The sequence below is a fragment of the Globicephala melas genome, chromosome 1 (genome assembly GCF_963455315.2).
Source record: "Globicephala melas chromosome 1, mGloMel1.2, whole genome shotgun sequence".
Lineage (NCBI taxonomy): Eukaryota > Metazoa > Chordata > Mammalia > Artiodactyla > Delphinidae > Globicephala > Globicephala melas.
This window is the reverse complement of record NC_083314.1, coordinates 135,581,831-135,601,391: the sequence shown is the minus strand read 5'-3', so window position 1 is coordinate 135,601,391 and position 19,561 is coordinate 135,581,831. Positions and strand designations below refer to the sequence as shown.

Here is a 19,561-nt window from a genome sequence, read left to right as displayed (position 1 = left end):
ACCCCGATGCAGTTATCTTACTTTGTTAGGAAAAATCAGCAAATTAAAATACAATCTATTAATCCTTTATTGACCTCAATGTACTTTATTCATCTCAACATTACCAGTTAGTTATTCTCCCATTTGGAGATTTTGAAGAATTGAGGAGAAACATTTTCTTTTCCATTTTTCTTTGGTATGTGTGTATGTTTGTATTTATTTATTTTTCAATACAAATATTATACATATGTATATTCCAGTTATAAAAGAATTAGAGACAGAAGTATAACCTCTCTTGCTCAAAGGAAGATTTTCCGGCTGGAGTCAAGGTTGATCTAGGCACATTTTGGCCCATCTCTTCTTCCTTTCCTCCCTCTTTTCTTTCCTCCCTTCCTTTTCTCCTCCTTTCAGTGGAAGATTCAGAAACATAGTCCCTCCCTTTATTGAGTCCACAGAATTGAGCTATAGCATGCCATGTGTGTTACTTCCTAGGGCTCCCATAACAAAGTACCACAGATTGGGTGGCTTAGACAACAGAGCTGTGTTTTGTCACAGTTCTGGAGGCTAGAAGCACAATATCAAGGTGTCAGCAGGGTTGGCTCCTTCAGAGGGCTGTTAGGGAAACTCTGTTCCATGCCTCTTCTCTAGCTTCTGAGGGCAACCTTTGGTGTTCCTTGGCTTGTAGATACATCACCCAGATCTCTACCTTCAACTTCACATGGCATTCTCCCTGTGTGTGCATCTGTCTCTGTGTCCAAATTTCCCCATTTTATAGGAACACCAGTCATTTTAGATTAGGGCCTACCCTAATGACCTTACTTTAACTTGGTTGCCTCTGTAAAGACCCTATCTCCAAATAAGGGCTCATTCTGAAGTAATTTACATTAGGTCTTCTACATCATTTGGGGGACCCAGCTCAACCCATAACACAAGGTAAAGCAACAGCTATGTGTACTTGGTACTGCGGTCAAATCCAGAAGGGAGTACCAAAAAAAAAAAAAGCCAATAATGGGATATATTAGCATAACTACTTTTTTCTTTTCCTCTTTATTTTTTAAATTTAATTAATTAATTAATTTTATTTTTGGCTGTGTTGGGTCTTCATTGCTGCGTGCGGGCTTTCTCTAGTTGCAGCGAGCAGGGGCCACTCTTCGTTGAGGTGCGTGGGCTTCTCATTGCGGTGGCTTCTCTTGTTGCAGAGCACGGGCTCTAGGCACATGGGCTTCAGTAGTTGTGGCTCACGGGCTCTAGAGCGCAGGCTCAGTAGTTGTGGCACACGGGCTTAGTTGCTCTGCGGTGTGTGGAATCTTCCCGGACCAGGGCCCAAACCCATGTCCCCTGCATTGGCAGGCAGATTCTTAACCACTGTGCCACCAGGGAGGCCTTCCTCTTTAAATTTAATGTTTATTTTCATTAACATTATACATATATGAAGGAGTCAACTATTTTTATATGGCTTATTATGAAAAATAGGAGTTAACAAGCCATGCAATGCTTCCCACCTCCATTGCACACTCTCCAAAGACAATCTCTTTCAACTTCTCTGATTCTGTTAATATTTAACTATAAGTTTCCAAATAACAGATTTATGTTGCTACATGATATTTCAATTATAGAAGTTATCTATTGTCTTCCCGACATACAAGATGGGGACTTAGCTCTCTATAGGTCACACACACACACACACACACACACACACACACACACGTAGTGTTCCATCTGACCAATATAGTGATGTTGTAACTCAGATCAATATCTAATGTTTCCATCACCATGACTGTGTAAATGCTGCAGGCAGCTAATTTGTGTAGGATATCAAAAATATTTTTCCTTTCCTGCACATTTTTTCTACCTAGAGTGAATAATTGGCTTGTTTTTTCCCTTGCTTGGGTTTTAATGACCTTATCCTTAATCAAATCTAAATTCTGCCCCAGTTGTGTAAAAACACATTAGTAATTATTGATTTCATTTTCTTGAGATCTCTCCCAGAACTTTCCCAACTTGGCACTGGGGGGGTTATATGACTAGACTGTTTCCTAGGGAACCCTCCATGTGGACCTTTTCTCCTGGACTGGTCAGATGTCCAGCGAAGACTCTTCAATCCCCTTCTTACAGAATATATGTCTGGCTGCTGTGCTCTGGAAGCTGAGTGAGGGAAGACGGCTGGAGTCCAAATATTCAGTCAGCCCATCAATATTCCTTGAATCTCTCTGTTTTCAGCACAGTGATCTCCCATACCTCGACTCTCCCTGCATCCCCAGTTCAGAAATCCCCTGTTTACCGTCTCTGGGAAATAAATCTCTGCTGTCATTTACTGCTGAGGAAGTCAAGTGACTGCATGGCATGGGGAGAGTGGGAGTGGAGGCAAGGGAAACTACCTGCTTCTACACCCTTTCTGCCAAACCTCCTGCTCCAGCCCCACCTTTACTCTCACTTCCAGAGATCCCAGAAGCACCAGTTCCTGCCCATGCTCTCTGTCCCCAAGTCCCTCTGGGGGTCTCCCCACAAGAGGCTTTGCAGGTGGCTTTTTCTGCCTTGTCTGCTAGCACAGTCACCAGCCCTTCACAGGTTTTGCTGTTTTTGCCTCTTCCATCCTCATTGCTCTGGGTTAGTGGGTTTCAGGAAGAAAGGGAGTTAAGTATATGTGTCCAGTGTGCCAGCTTTAACTCTAAAGCCATTCTTGTCCTTTCGCCAGCATGTTCTGGAGACAGTTTCAAACACCGAATGAGTGATCCAATTCCTGAGCTATCTAGAAGTTGTGGGTGACTTTGGGGAGAAGAGAGGACCTTCATCATGCTCTGTGTGATCTACAAACAGGCACACGTACACACACGAGTACACATTCAGCCCAACTCTTCACTCTACGTCATCTGCAGCCAACCTGGGCTGAGTATTTGGAATCAGCTCCAGATTCTTATTTTGTTCTCCATGTAATTTTCTTACATTCCCCAATTCTCTCTTTCCCCCATCTCCAATTTATTCTTGTCACTACAGCCAAAGTGTTCCTTTTAAAAATGAAAATCCTATTATCATGTCATTCCCCTACTTTAATGTCTTTACATTACTTTTAATGTCTTCTCTTTACCCTTAGAATAAAGTTCTGTACTCTATTCTTGTCCTATAAGTCCCCACCCAACTGCTTGGGGGGCTTATATTAATCTCATATTGGTCTCCCCTCCCCGGCTAAGCTGTGGCTTCCTTAGCTATTTCTCAGTTCTGTTAGGCCTTTGCACATGCTCTATACTCTTTCTGGAGAGCTCTTGACCTCAGCCCCCTAAAGACTCTATTAGGGAAACATCATTTACGCAGGGACACCTTCTCTGACTGTGTCTCAGCCCCTCCTTACATACACTCAGCTAAATGCTGCATTATACCCTCCCATGATACCCTATACTTTTGCTTTGATAGCACTTTAGTTACATGTCCAAGCTAGACTGGAAGCATCCTGAACACAGGACCTTTTTCTGTCTTGTTTACATCATCACCCTAGTCCCTAGCACCAGATTTGGCCCATAGCATGTATTCATTCCATCAATACTTATTTAATCAACTGTACTTTTCACCTTAGAGTTTTCTAATCTTCACTCCCATCCTCACCCCAGCATACTCTCCCTTCTAAATGTACTGGTTTAATAGCAGAGAATATTAGCTAAATATTGAAAGTGTTTGGCCCGGAAAAATAGTCATAATTCCCTTCCTGGAAAACTGGGCGTGGTGCCTCTCTGTCTCTCTCCCTTGTGGAAAACAGCTCTCGTCTTCAGGATACTGGAGCAGGTGACCAGGTGTCTCTCAGCTTATTCTGCTGGCTCTCAAAGCAGAAGGTCCCCAAGATTATAAAGAGAAAGGGAAAAACTTGATTTTTGTTTTTCATAGGCAATCAGGGAAGTTGGTCATGGTCATATAGTGAGCAAAGTCATGAGGGTTCTCATAAAATAAACTGAATGGAGGTCCCCGTTACAGAATTACAGTTGCAGCATGACGTGCAAAGGTTGCCCCCGAGATTTTTCTCATTGCTTTCCTTATATGAGAAAAAAAATGCAGCTCACAGTATGCAATAATTGGAAGTTTGACACTGAAACTATTTGTTTCCTCATCTGTAAAATGAGAAAGTTGAACTAAGTGCCCTCTAAGCTGCTCTGAAACTCTGTAACCTTATTCTGAGCCTGTATAAGAGCTGTTCACAAGAACTTCTAGATTTCTGAAAATACATTACTCTTGAGGAAATCAAAGATTTATTGGAAGGTTTTAAAAAATATATAAACACCTTCATGAACTTGGCAAAGAATCAGGTGAAGAAAAGTGTGGATTTTCAATCTGCCAACAACGGTGCCATTCTAAAGAGTTCAAAGGTCAGCATTTTAGTACTCACACACAACTACGTAAAGACTAGAAGGGCTGAAGCCTTCAGCAGCAGCTTTTGAACTTTGTGTCATTGCTCAGAGGCAAAAATGAAATACCTGCCTAACTGCAAAAGATTAAGTAGCCAAGACCTTTTTAAAAAATAAATGAAGGTACCGTGTGATACTAGGTATTATTAGTAGTAAATATTTACTCCCTTCAACATTCCATCATGGGTCTTCACTTTCCTCCCCCATTGATGTTGGGTTGCTTTGGCCACTGAAATGTTTGTGGACATGAAAAACATTGTGCTTTCCTCCATTTAGCTTCAGTCTTTTGCACTGGTCACCTGCCATGAGATACCCTGGGTAACTACTGTCTGGAGTCCAAAATAAAAAATATGGAGCAAATGTAAGCTAAATTCACAGACCCTCCCAGCTGAGCTCAGCCTAACTCAGCTGAATCAGTTGATCTGCAGACCTTTGAGCATGAGAATAAATGCTTGCTGTTTTAAGCCACTGAGTTTTGAGGTGATTGTTATACAGCATTATTGTGAAAAAGCTGACTAATACAAGATGCAGTGTGGGTTCTCATGAGATATAACATGACGGTTAAGGTATGGTTTCTGAAATTTGGCACATCTTGGTTTGAATCTCACTTCTGTTATTTACTAGATGTGAAATGTCATGCAATTGACTTAACCTCTCTGAGACTCTGTTTTCTCATCTGCAAAATGAAGATAATCACCAACCTCATAGCACTGTTGTGTAGATCAAATGACCTAATACATATCGAGCAGCTAAGACAGTGCCTGGTACATACTGAGGAGCCAGTAAATGTTTGCTATTATTAACAATAATAATTATTATAATTTCTATAAAATAAATCTTACTTTCCTGTTAACTCACATTATAAAACTAGATATAAAGACTTATTTGGAATATTTGGTGAAGAAGGATGAAGAAGATAAGTATTCTACCTCATGGCTGATAAGTTCATATGATATTAAAAAGGTACATTGTCTACCAAGCAAGCGTGTCTGTGTGTATAAAAGAGTTTTGAATTACTTTGTAACAATTTCCCAAATCTGAGCTCCTTTTACAGACAGAATTTACATTTCCATGTCCCCAAGTCTAGGATATGAAGTGTGGTGTCAAGTACTAACAATCTATGTCTGACTCTACACTCTCAGCACCCAGAATTGTTCCTAAGCGTTCACATCTAATAAATAGTACATTGCTGTGGTTCCTTGCTTTCATGTACTTAACAAACATTTATTAAGTACTAGGTATTGCACTAGGTACTAGAGGTAGAGAGATAAACAGACATGGTCCTGTACTCATGGCCATCATACTTTAGCTACAGGTTGCAAATCTGTTTCACTCTGGTGTCAACTCAGGGATTTAGAGGGGCTGCTCAGAGCACTAGTTAAAAACAATTCTAGGCAGCACTTGATCTTAGTGGGGAAAAGAGTCATGGGTTTGGAAGGAGGGAATGGTTTCGAATGTTTGCTAATCCAGGTTTCGCTGGGGACAGACACATATACAACAAAATATAATTTAATGCAGTAAATGCTATTTGTGAGATAAGAACAAAGTGGCATCGCACACAGAGCAAGGAGTAATTAATTTTGCCAGGAGGGGAGTGGAGTAAGGAAAGGCTTAATTGAAGAGGTGAAATTGTAGCTGGGCTTTGGTGGATGACCAGGAATTTAGTAGGTGATGAAGTGGGAAAAGATGGTTTCAGGCCAAGAGCACATCATGAGCAAAGGCACAGAGGTGTATTAGTACATGGGGCGTTGAGGGAACAGTGAGTAGTCCTGTTTGGTTAGAACGTGGGGTGTGGGGATGATGCTGGTAGGAATGAGTTACAATAGGGGGTTGGGACCAGTCTGTACTGCTTTATTGTGTAAGCCACAGGAATCCCCGAAGGCTTTTCGGTTAGAGCATGATATGGCCAAATATGTGTCTTTAAATGGTTACTCAAGAAGAACTAGATCGGAGATAAAAAGAGAAAGAGACAAGCAGCAGAGAGGAGGCTATTGCAGTTATGCAGACAAGGGACCTGGGCATTTAAACTAGGGTGGTGTGGAGTGGGGGCCGAGAGAGAGGAAATAACATCACCAAATAGCACAAGGATGCTCTTCTCTCAAAAATGACCTAGTATTAGGGCTTCAATCAATATAAAGCAAATTTAATGGTCTAATTTTTTCATAGCTCTTGTTCTAATGTTACTGTTTGAATATGTCATTAAATCACACATATAAAGGGAGCCAGATTTTAAAATTTATCCTTGAGTCAAGCCTGTAAAGTAGGTGCTAAAATTTCCATTTTACAGAGGAGAAAACTGAGGCCCCGGGATTTAAAAAGCCCGCAATCAGTGATCTTAGACTACACATCTTCTAAATGTCAAAGCTAGCATTTGAACCCAGGGCAACTTGACTCCAGAGTCAATGTTCTTAATCACTATTCTATACCATGTGAACAATTAATTCTCCAGTGTTATGGTCCATTTCCACTAATTGTTAAATCTCTCATATACCTCCTCTTTTCATTCTGATATATCTTGACGCAGGAGACAAGCCAGTGAGTATCAGAGAAGTATTGAAGGCAGGAGAAAAGTACCTCTGAAATACTCCAAATAACTTGGACTTGAAGTCAAAGAAAAACTATTGATTTTTTTTTTTCCTGAGTACTTGAGAGATTTGTCAAGTAATCTCAAATCTCTTATTCTGTGGGAATCAACGCATTAATCAATCCACAGGCACTGTACCTAGCACTGTGCTGGGGGAATAAATCACCCTTGACTCAGTCCTCATTAGAAACACAGGGGAAAGAGCCCAGGACTGTGAGAGAGGAGACATAGTTGGGAGCCCTGGCTCTGCCATGAACCTGCCCTTGGCCTTGGACAAGTCACTTCACCTTTCCAGGCCTTCCTTTCACCATTGGAAATAGCCCCAATGATGGCAAATGTCCTTATCATTCCTATATTTTTGCACCCGCCTTACAGGATTAATTGAAGGAAAAATAAAAGAGCAATTAGTATTGGACAGAAAATTGTGGTACTAAAACACACTAAATTGCACGACTGTTTTAGCAATCACTTGGCGTCTTCTGAAACAGCCTCCTAAATATGCAGGAAGAGTGTTTATCATTCCTACTCTTATGGAGCCTGACACTTCACCGAGAGAACAGGCTTTACAATGTCGCGCTTTCTCAAAAATTGCTGCATTTGAAATCTTGCGAGATATTTAAAACTTGTTTTTAGAGGACCTGAGGCACTTTGAGTTTCTCAATGCTTTATCCTTCTTTCCTTTTCATCTTGCCTGGAGAATCCCCAGTGGTGATTTTTAAACATAACTTATGTACTTCATCGAGGTCTTTGGAGTTTGGAGAGTGCAGAGTTTCCTCTGAGGCAAAATATTTTGAACAGTGGCTGCCTGGGCTCACTATTTCCTGGAGCTAAAGACTGCAAATCGATTTCTGCAGCCCACTTCTTCCAGAAGGAGACGGTGGGGGTGAGTGGGAACACGAACTTGCTTTGTCCACCTAAACAGCGCCGTCAGATTTCTCAGTCATCCTCTTGGCTTTCGGAGGAATTGCAGGAGCAATTGTTGAGCCTCGCAACAGTGAGATTCCGCTGCCTTCCAGCTCTAACAATCAAGAGACACGTCTCCAGAGAGCACAGGCTCCAAGCAGTTATTAGAGATGATGGCATTACCGGAGCGCTGGGGCCGCCTGCCCTGCCCTACAAAATAAACGGTCCTCTTACGGCTTCACACTATGCTTTACTCCCTATATTAACACAGGAGCTGACGGATCGGGTGAGAAGCTGCAACTTGTATTTTGGAGGGCATAAGAGATGATTGTGCTCGTTCTAATTCCAGAGCTGATCTTTTTAGCAGATTATGATGGATGACTCTCCACGGTGGTCAGCGCCTCCTGTATATATTTTAGGTGGAATGCTTTCTTTTGACACATACTTTACAGAGACATAAGTGTATCCTATTTTAATTAATGGAAGAAATGATTCATTCACAAGTGGAAGGTTTAATTAAAGAAAGGGTCAGCATGGGTCAGCCGTGAATTGCAAAATATCTCTGATGTTTATTATACTCTCCACCAACTCTGCATGCTGTCTGGAGTGGTACACGGCAGTAAAGGCAGGCCCTGGAAAGAAAGAAAATGAAGTGTAATTAATTCATTCATTCAACAAATATTAATTGAGCACCTACTGTGTTTTAGGTGCTGTGCTAGGCTCTGCAAATAAAATGGTGAACAATCAGACATGATTTTTTGCACTTACGCCAGGGACAATGCAGTTGGGGGCACAAGAAAATTGAGGAACAAACAAATAGAATGCTATTATTAAAGATGGTAACATGTTTTCTGGAAAAAATCATTTGGGGCTCTTCTCCTTGCAGTGTTTGGGTATTGTTTTTTAAGAATTTTAATACCCCACTTTACAGTGGGTACATTTAACTTTGGAATATATCTCTGAAGCCAATCTGACCCAAGTCTGCTAGATGAAGTATCTCATTCTTAGAAGCAGCAGTTATACATACTGAGTTACAAAATATGTAGCTTGTCACAGTAGCTCCTTCCTATGAGGAGAGAAACTTTATGCTTTAGAATCAGACAAACCTGGATTCAAATCCCGGCTTCTCAGCTTAATCGCTTTCTGGTCTGTGATATTACTTTGCTTTTCTGACCTCAGTTTCCTCGTTTACAGGGAAGAATAACAATACATAAGGCATTGAGTCATGTGAAAAAATACATGAATAGTACCTAGGGCATAGCATTCTTATTAATCAGCATTAATATTTGTAATTTATCTTCTTACATTATTATTATTAGGAGTAATATTTTTCCCTCTCTTTTGCAACTTTCTTGATTCTATGTTTGTTCTGGTTGTTCATGTTATTTTCTTATCCCCTCATTTGATGACAGAGGTCATAATTTTTAAAGCACTGGACCCAGTCTGATACATGCTTAGTGATCAATAAATAACTATCGAATGAACGGATAAAATTCTCTCTCTTTTTGGAACTGGGTAGAGAATAAGCTGATAGTAAACAAAGTCTCTCAAAGGCTTCCCATAACACTTGGAATAAAGTCTATATTCCTTATCATGGCAAACAGGAACCAACATGCCCTGACCTTTCCAGTCTCATCCAACACCATTTTCCCTTCTGTACTCAGCTTGAGCCACCAGCCTTGCCTGGAATGCCCTTCCTCTAGAACTGTGCATGGCTCACTCGTTCCAGATCTTCAGCTCTCTGTTCAACTATTTTCTCTTCCTGGAGACCTTCTCTGACCACCTTGCCTATTCATTTTCTATCTCCTCACCCTGCTTTATTTTTTCTCAAAGCATTATCACTGTCAGAAATTACATGATATATTTCAGAGTTTACGAATTTGTTGTCTATCTCCCCCACTTAGCACATGTGAACTCCTGAGAGCAGGAACCTAGACTGCTAGTGTCCAGCCCTAAGTCACCATGATACTGAATGAATCAAACAAATGAAGTATCTCTTTTCATTTTTGTAGGGAAATATATATATATATACATATATATATATGTGTATATATATATATATAAACTATCCAAATAGTTTCTATAGTACAGTACTCTACAAAACATAAGAAATCTTTCCCCCCAAATTTTTGCTTGCAGCACTGAATTTAATTTTTCACCACAGAATGACAGGAAGTGGTATGGAAAACGAAGACACAGCCAATAGGAGGTCTCCCAAAGCCCCAAGTTTAATAGGATTCCTACTCATTTTACTTTCTCACCGTGAGTCTGGCGCTCCTTGTAAGTTGCTTCCTTTGTGCTTAACAAAGTAGTTACTCCTGTTCTCAAAGCCAGCAAACATAGATTTTCTTTAGTTTTCACATGATCTGGCTCAAAACAGCAGGAAACATGAATGTTTCGTTTGGCGTCTTTCACTGTCTGAGAACAGAACTGCAAACAAGAGAGGAGTCTCCTCTTGCCCAGGTGGTCCTAGCGCTGGAGAGGACAGGCCAGAACCGTGTCCTCCACCATGCGGTCCGGTGACTGGAGGGAAGGTGAGGACCCTGGAGGCGTCCCTCGGAGGGCAGGCCTGAGCCTGGGTGTGCGAGCGTGGTATTGCATGGTGTGAGGGCTTTGCTGGCCTCGTCTGTCTCTCCAAAGAGCCAAACAATGCCGGCTGTTCCTGGCAAGGCCGAGCCTGGCTTACTCAGATTCGTGTTTTAGGAGAGGTGCTTTGGGGTAACTGAACAGGCTCCATTTCCACCATGAGCACATCAGCCCTGGTTTCCGCTGTGCAAAAACAAAATTCTCAAAAATGTTACTGTATCAAATTGATGTGGCTTTTGTTTTATAAACAACTTTTTTTTTTTAGTCTGTGGAAACTGTAATAAAGACCAACACCATATCCAGTTGTTTTCCAGAGAACTGACTCCACTTGGGAGACTTCTCTCAGCATGAGGGGCTGCTCTTTTTTTTCTAGCAGATATTCCTAAAATTTGACTCCGTGTGGTCAAGGGCATAGCAGTGGGTCCTCAGCACCTCAGCTTGGAACCATGGGCTTCTTTCTGCTTCTGAAAGAGGGCTTCAGAGCCACTAATGGAGCACTGGTGGGAGACAGACAGTCAAGGAAGTGATCTCACAGAGGAGCTCAGTTCTGCTGGAGAAGGGGAAGACTCCCTTGTGAAGGAGGCCATGAATTTGGGGCCATGAATTTGGGGCCCACACATCCCACAGGCAATGAGAACACTTCACGAAGGCTGCGATATTCCGAGATGCCTGGAAGACTCCCTGAAGCTCATTGCTTCCAAATGCCTCCCTTCTTTCAGTACAATTTCATTGAAGACAATTAAGATGAAAGCTTACAACGGGACGTCACTGATTTTCCAACACAAAACAGGCAAGGGTGATAATATTAATGGAACAAATACGTTTTGGGAGAAAATTCTTATTATTTGCACACATTAAAATTCACAAAATAGAGTTGAGCACAAGAAACCTTTCCCTTGTGACGGACAAACCATGGGTTATCTGCAATAATCCACTGAGGACGGATCCCATCTAAAACCCACTCCAGTGGAGAATCGACTACTGAGGGAATGTGTGTAGTACATTTTCACTCCCAGATTTCATGAAGAAATGGTTAAAACTCAGCCCTTTTCAAATCTGGCTCTGTCACCTACTAGTCATGCCTCAAATCCCACATCTATAAAATGGAGATAATAATATACTTATCTAAATGTTTTGTTATGAAAATTAAATGAGATAATCCGTGAAAGTCCTTGGCATAAGGTCTGACACTTGGTCAAGTGCTCAATAAAGGTTATTTGTAAAAATAACTATTATAATAATTATAATTTATGACATTATTATTAAAATTAACATTTGTTTGTAATGATTCCTATCCATTTCATTCTATATTTTCTTCCATTTTTCACTGCCTTTTGAATTCAGAATGTCTGGTAACCTGCATATTAAGTGGTAAAATACAAAATAACTGTTCCTCAACATGAATTTCTCTGAAAAATACTGTAGGTTATGCTACAGATTCCTGTAAGCATTTTTCTAATTTGAATAGCAAAATAACACTAAAATCAGCATGCTTTTCTATCTAGACTATAAGCCCCTTTTTAGCATCTTCTTTACTATTCTCTCTTCAGCTCCTAGCACATGGGGCTGCTCAAAATATGTTTGTTGAGTAGATAAATGTTCTTTGGTCATACAAGAGAAACAAAAACAACAATAAAAATAACTGCTTGAGTAGCCTCTACTTCTCTTCCATCTAACACTTTTCCAACAAAGAAATTTCCCTGGTTAGTATGGAAGTTCTAAGATAGAGGTGATCATGGGCAAAGGAAACTCTGTTCTTGTATTTCACTCTTCCTGGTGGTCTGTGTTAAAAATAAGGTCACTCTGAAGTGACAGAGTGGCATGGACATATATACACTACCAAATGTAAAATAGATAGTTAGTGGGAAGCAGCCACATAGCACAGGGAGATCAGCTCAGTGCTTTGTGACCACTTAAAGGGGTGGGATAGGGAGGGTGGGAGGGAGACGCAAGAGGGAGGAGATATGGGGATATATGTATATGTATAGCTGATTCACTTTGCTATACAGCAGAAACTAACACACCATTGTAAAGCAATTATACTCCAATAAGGTCACTCTTAAGAAAAAGCTATCTGATTGCCTAGTGCCCCTCCTTTGATATGTCATTTGAAATACTGACATTATTTTCATAGTGTCTTTCTTAAATTAGGGTTGGAATTCTTTTCTCAGCATCATCCTTTTCTTTTCATCCATTCTAGGAAAGAGCTGTCATTGTCTCATGTCCCCAGTAATTGGATAAGTGATTCTTCCTAACCTTGAAACAGCTAAGTAGAAAGTATACCCAGTGACCTTAAAATGGACAGCCCTTGCCTTTTCTAATTGGCATGTGTATTCTAGAACTCCTTGAACAATACTTTGAGTTCCTAAAACTTCTTAGAAAGGGGTGTGTGTGTGAGTTGTTGAAAGATGGGGAGTTGGTGATAGAGGGATCCACCTCCTTCATTTCTAGCTAAGTGACGGGGTTTCCACTTGGCCACAGGGAGAGAGCAACATGTTGGCACATATAATCATGGCCTGAATGCTGACATCCACTGGGAAATCTAGAAGCTGAGAAACAGAATGACTGGCCACTTTGATGGTGGAATCAGGAGAGGGCTGCTGAGCTGGGGAAAGTCCTGCACACCCTTAATTTGATGAGACAAGGGATGAGTATTTCCCATGGACCAGATGTGGGAAATGCTGAAGAGAGAGCTAAGCTCCAGACCTTTTAAGATCTGTCCAGTTGAACCTCCTGGGAGAAGGGACTCCAGCAAGTGTGAGTCCATGGAGAATGGCCCCTCTTGAGCCAGGGTCAGCAGATAGGAGAAACATCAAGCCAAAGGAAAATGTGCATTGAAGTTGCAGTTGGAAGACCCAAATGGGAACTTCCAGAAAAACCCTGGAAAACACTCCACTGGAGAAAGGGGTAGCTTTAAACATTTGTCAGGCCCAAGAGCATGACGCCAGCCTATGATAGAACCAACTCAAATAAGGGTTTTCTTGACCTTTATCTCTTCTTCCCTCCCTTGCTAACAGACCATAAGAGTCAGAAATTGGATAGCAGGCTGGGGGTTAGGGAAAGGGAGAGCCAGGAAGAAGAAAAATGCAAGGCCTCACAGACCCTATACCCCCTTGCTCAGTATGACATACTTCATTTTTTGTTGGAATATGATCTGATTTACATTTTAGAAAAATTATTCTGGCTACCTTGTGGAGAAATGACAGAGAGACAATAGAGAAAACACAAAGACCAGATGCAGGCCTATTTCACTTGTCTGCAGGAGGCATAAGGATGACTTGGACCAGGGTAACCAAGTGGAAGTGTTGAGAAGTGATCGAATTCAGAATACATTTTAAAGCTACTAAGGACTTGATGCCTGTGAGGAAAAGAGAAGAGTTTTCTCTGACTACAACGTTTTTGACCTGAGCAATTCTTTGAGTGAATGAATCCATTACTGAGTGAATGAATGAATTGGGAGTCATTAAAGAGTTTTCAAGTAATCAGGTCAGATTTATATTTCAGAAACCTCACTCTAGTGAGGTTTAGTGAAGGATGGATTGGGGACTGAAAGCCAGGTGACTAATTGGAAGGCTATTGCAATAGTCCAGGGGAAAGACATTGAGGTTCTGAGCTCAATGTCTAGGTAGTAGGTATGGAAAGGAAGGGATAGATCAGAGAAATATTTGGGATATTAAATTATTAAAGTGTGGTGATATGATAATTGTGAAGGAGGAGAAACATAATGGCTTCCAGATGCCTGGGTGAATAATAGTTCCACCCTAATGATGAAGAACATGGAAGAAAAAGGTGTAAAGGAAGAAAAGAGAGGATAGATGTTATGATGGTTAATTTTGTCAACTTGATTGGGCTAAAGGATGTCCAGATAGCTGGTAAAACATTATTTCTGGGTGTTTCTGAGGGTGTTTCAGAAGAGACTAGCATTTGAATCCATAGACTGAGTAAAGAAAGGTTGCCCTCACCAAAGAGGATGGGCATCATCTAATCTTTTGAAGGCCTGAATAGAACAAAAAGGTTGAGGAAGGGTGAATTTTCCCTCTGCTTGAGCTGACACATCCATCTTCTCCTGCCCTCAGACATCAGTGCTCTGGGTTCTCGGGCTTTTGGACTCAGACTGGGACTTACACCTTTGGCTCCCCTGGTTCTCAGGCCTTTGGGTTTGGCTGGAACTCCACCACTGGTTTTTCTGGACCTCCAGCTTGCAGACAGCAGATCATGGGACTTCTTAGCTTCTATAATGAAGTGAGCTGATCCTTCATAATAAATCTCTTTCTATATTTATGTGTATGTGTGTGTGTGTATATATACATATATATATATATATATATATATATATATATATATATATATATATATATATATATGACAGTTACTCTGTCTCATGCTGGAATAACACTAACAGATCATACACACTCTAGAGCTTCCTGTGGAATTGGCTGAGGTTTTGTCAGGCCTGCCATCACAGTTGGACTTCTCTCTCTGCCCAATTCTGCTTCCTCACCTGCCTGCCACAGGTGTTGATCCCTAATAAACATCCTGCATGTCAATCTCCATCTCACTCTCTGCTTCCAGAGAATCCAACCTGTGACAGTTGACACCAGGAGTGGTCCAAAAGAGTAGGTGATTATTGGGGTTTGGGAGCTGAATCACTTACTGGCTGACTGGCAAGAAGGACTCCACCACTGGTGGTAGGTAGGAGACAGACAGACTCTGGCAGTGGGTGTTGACCCTGTTGTTCACAAGCTCCTGGATTGTGAATTGAAATGATGTATCAGAGGAGGGGATGGTATTAGCTGGTGTAATGCATTAGGCATTTGAGACGTATGGGGTAATTACTAATTATTAGGACAATGGGATTGGATACTTCTTGCTAAGTGTAATTGATACACTGGAAAAAGATAATGAAAAGCAATGAGAGATAAACAAGCAATTGCAAAACCAACTGTGAAAGCCAGAGGGGCTCCCTGGTAATATGATGAGGCTCTCATTTGCTACAGTAGGAGGACAGAGAAAGATGAGGCCTAGGCCCAGGACTTCATAGTCAAAGTGGCTGAATTCTAGAAAAGGTTAAATTACTAACCAAAGCATACATGTTATGCAGGGTTAGGGCCCTGGTTGGAAAAAAATTAAAACCTCACACTTGGGATTGTCTGACTGAATGCCCCTTCAAATTTTGAACTCCTAGACTCATCTGAACTCTCTCCGTCTTGAGAAATGGCCCACTGTCCTTAGTAAGAATGAGAACTCCCCCATGCTTGAAGACAGTACAGAGAATTCTGCCCTGCAAGACAATAAATGCCCCCTCAGGACCTTTGCCCACCTCCCCTCCTTGCCAGTAGGCCTATAACTAGGATTGGGTCAGAGCAATGCAGCTGGAGATGTACTAGGTCTCATAAAGAAAGGAAGCAACTCTTCCCCAAAGGTGCAACAAGACATAACCGATATGTACAGCAGAAGCTGTGGAGTAGGTGTGGAGCTAGATTCTGAGGGTGCATGATCAAGGGGACTGGAACATAATATTGGATAAGGTTGAGTTTACTGATTCGGAAGCACTCTGCTAAAATACAAGATATAATACACTGACGAGGACTCCAAGAGATGATACAAACTCACTTCTAGGACAGCTCCTAAAAGTATTGGAAAAAGCAATGGGCCCCATTAACTGAAATCAAAATGTCAGAATTGCTATTCCAGATGGTTGAGAAAGTTGTTTAAAAGGTTCACAGAAGTAGGCATGCTGGAATGGATATACTAAATAAGGCTAGAAGACTCACCAAATGGTTGTGCTCCATGAGAAGGCCAAGAAGATACACGATTTACCAAGACCAGAAAGAATGTTCTGGTGAGAATGTCAGAATGCCTCAAAGACACAAATGTGACCTTATTACCCACTGCTTAAAAACTCTTTAGTGACTTCCCATTCTATTGGGCATCATGGAAATGTTCCAGAGCCTTGTCCAGTAGGCTAAGTCTCTCAGTGGGACAGGCCAGTTCAGAAATAGACTCACATAGCAATGGGCATAATGGGATCCCCAAAGCAGTAGAGGTTAGTGGTGGTGCTTAACTGCTTGAAGTTGAGTGGACACAATTATAATGAGACCATAGTTAGAGCAGTGGCCAAGAGGGCTTGACCTGCAGAGATTTATTAGGATACTTAATAGAATATGGCATCCCTCAAGGCAAAAGAGATGGACAGCCAAAAAGTGTCTTAATCAGATTTTACCTCCAAAGAAATCAAGGATAGATGATCACGGGGCTGAAGGCAGTTACCCTCATTTTAAAAAGGCACAGTATCTTGTCTAGTTTCTGGACTTGAATCTATTTTCAGACCCAGACTCACTAATTCAACAGGAGGCCAGGTCTCCAGGAGGAAGAACCCTGTAACACCCCAGCAAATGGTAATGATTTCCCTGGTCCTTCTCCAAAAGGAATAATGGCCATGTAGGACCTAATTACACACTGAGGAAAAGGAAATACCCAAACATTTCAAGGACTATCAGACACAGTATGAATAGTCAGAGATCTGAATCATCATCATGGAGCCTCTCTTAGAGTAGGGGACTATAGGTGCCAAGTAATAGATGGAATCCTGGCTAAAGTCCAGTTTACTCTGTGTTCACTGGGTCCATGACCCACCAGTGGTCACTTCCCCTGTTCCTGAATTTATAATTAGATTTGATATACTTGGTGCCACTCCCATATTGGGTCCTTGATCTATAGGATCAAAGCTACCGTAGTGGGTAAAGTCAAGCGGAGGTCTCTGAAAATGTCCTACCCCCACCCCATCCAAAAGAGTAAATCAGAAACAATATCACGTTCCAGAGGGATGGCAAAAATTAGTTGAGTAATCTATTGTCATCATCTAGGAGCCATCTGGTCTCTGCAAGGACTAGAGTGGGGAATTAAATGAAGATATGGTGGGATCTCCATGAGGAGGCTACCAAGCCAAGTGAGAAGTAGTGGCAAGAGAGGAGGGAGGAAACCAGGAGCCACGAAAACCAAGGGGTGAAAGCATCAATACCAGCAGAGAAATATAGTAAGGTCTGAAGGTGTCCACTGAAATTGGTAAATAATATATCACTAATGACCTTAGAAATAGGAATTCTAGCCAAATCAGTCATTTAACAAACATTCATTGCATATGTTACCTACTGCTAATAGGTGGTTGAAATAGATATGATCCCTTAACCCATGAAAATGTATAGTCTAGTGCAGGTGTCCCAAACCCCTGCACCGTAGACTGGTACCAGTCTGCAGCCTGTCACACAGCAGGAGGTGAGCGGCAGGCAGGTGAGCAAAGCTTCATGTAAGCTCCCCATTGCTCCCCATTGCTCGCATTACCACCTGAACCATCTCTTCTCCCCCGCCCCCTTCACGGAAAAATTGTCTTCCACGTAACAGTCCCTGGTGCCAAAAAGGTTGGGGACCACTGATCTAGTGGATAGTGGTGAAAGCCAAATTTGTGTGGAATAAAAGGAAAGGAAATAAAGTCAGTAAGTGTTTATTACTTAAGGTTTGGAGATAATAGAAGTATAAAAATATATGGACACTTAGAGCTACAAGTCCACACCCAGCTCCATAAGCACATATTCATGAAGCCCAAAAAGAACCCCTTGGCTCATTCCTAGTTGGTTTCCATGTGAGAGGGGCCAGCTTACCTACCCTCAAACATCTTGATCCTGAGAAGTTGATTCTTGAGCCAAGATACAAAGGATTAAGTGTGAAGTGTTCAGGGGGCTGCGGGGCTGAAGGGGGAGTGTTTCCCTCTTCCAGTTACTTTAGTTGGGAAGGAAGAGAAAATTCTGTGGCATTTATGCCTGATACCTGCAACTTTTTGATGAGATAGAAGCCAGAACCATCTTAATGGTTGGGTGTGGGCTTCACTGTATCTGGGCAGACAGGTCTGGGTTGGCTGTATTCAACCAAAGTAACCACAGGTTTCTTCTCAGCCTAAATGGAAACCAAGCTAGGTATTTCAAACAGAGGGGACTTAAGACAGAGAATTGGTTACAAAGATGATGGAAAGTTGTGAGGGCAAAAATGGCAAGCAGAGGTAACCCAAATATTTGTAACTACAGAAAGCAGCTATGAGTCAAATGTTATGGGAACAAAAGAGAAGAGAGAGGGCCTAGAAGAGGTCAGAAGAGGTCCCCACATACATGCTGGTGCTCAAAACTTGGGGAGGGTGTGGCTGGCTGGTGCTGGTACTTTTAAGAGGGAACAATGCAACTGTTTTGGGGAGTGCCAAATGAAGCTGGGAACTGAAGCCATAGCTATACTTTGCTGCTGTTTTTCCTGTAGTGACACCAACACTAGAAATAGAAAAAGTCCTTCTACTTCCTTCCATCTTCCAATGTCCCTCCAGTTCTCCCCACTGACATTCCATCAGCTAATAGGAGCCACCTGGCAAAAGTTTCTCAGAAGCATAGTTTGCAGACCCTGACCCCAGCATCACAGAGCAGAACGTAGAGGAGTGGTTTTGGAGCTGAACAACAAGAGGTAAACACCACGACCATACCAGAGAAAATGGGTGACTGGAGGGCCTGACCCTTTTGGCTTAAACAAAGAGACTGGTGCACTAGAAGGCCAGTACATGTAGGTGCTTGTACAGCCAGCAGGTATGAGGTATGACCAGGCATTTCTCTTCCTCTTTGTTGGCTGGTACTGGCAGTTGCCAAGATGCCACAGAGCCTGATTACAGTGAGAATATAGCATTGGCAAGGGTACTGAGCACATCTGGCTGGTGCCACTTGTGGTCCCAGAACCTACATCCTCTGTGCAAAGGAGTTCAGGTAGACCACCACAGTCTCTTCCTCATGGTTAAGATTTTCCTAGGTAGAAAACCAGTAGAAGAGCTTTCTAGGGCAGCCAGACCATATGAACAAAATTTAGAGGAGAATAAATTATACGGCATGTTTGGAAGATAGTCAAAGCCTCTCCTCCTTTTTAAATTTCCTTTACAAGATGGGAAGGAGACTTTAAAAATATTTTTTAATCTATAGTTTTCTTATGTAGCAGAGGTAACTATTTAGAAAATACAATGTGAAAAATATCCCATTCTCAATATCAGTTGAAATTATAAATACTTAGGAATAAATTTAAGAAATGTGCATAACTTGTC

General features: G+C 41.7%; 1 protein-coding gene across 1 annotated transcript in view; it reads right to left on the bottom strand.

Moving 5' to 3' along the window:
- Nucleotides 1–17: 17 nt before the first annotated feature.
- TM2D1 (TM2 domain containing 1) overlaps nt 18–19,561 on the bottom strand; it is a 150,420-nt gene continuing 130,876 nt past the window's right edge. The window contains exon 6 of the mRNA XM_060304943.1: nt 18–8,486. Coding sequence (XP_060160926.1) covers nt 8,427–8,486 — 60 coding nt within the window. The 3' untranslated portion in view covers nt 18–8,426. The remainder of the gene's footprint in view (nt 8,487–19,561) is intronic.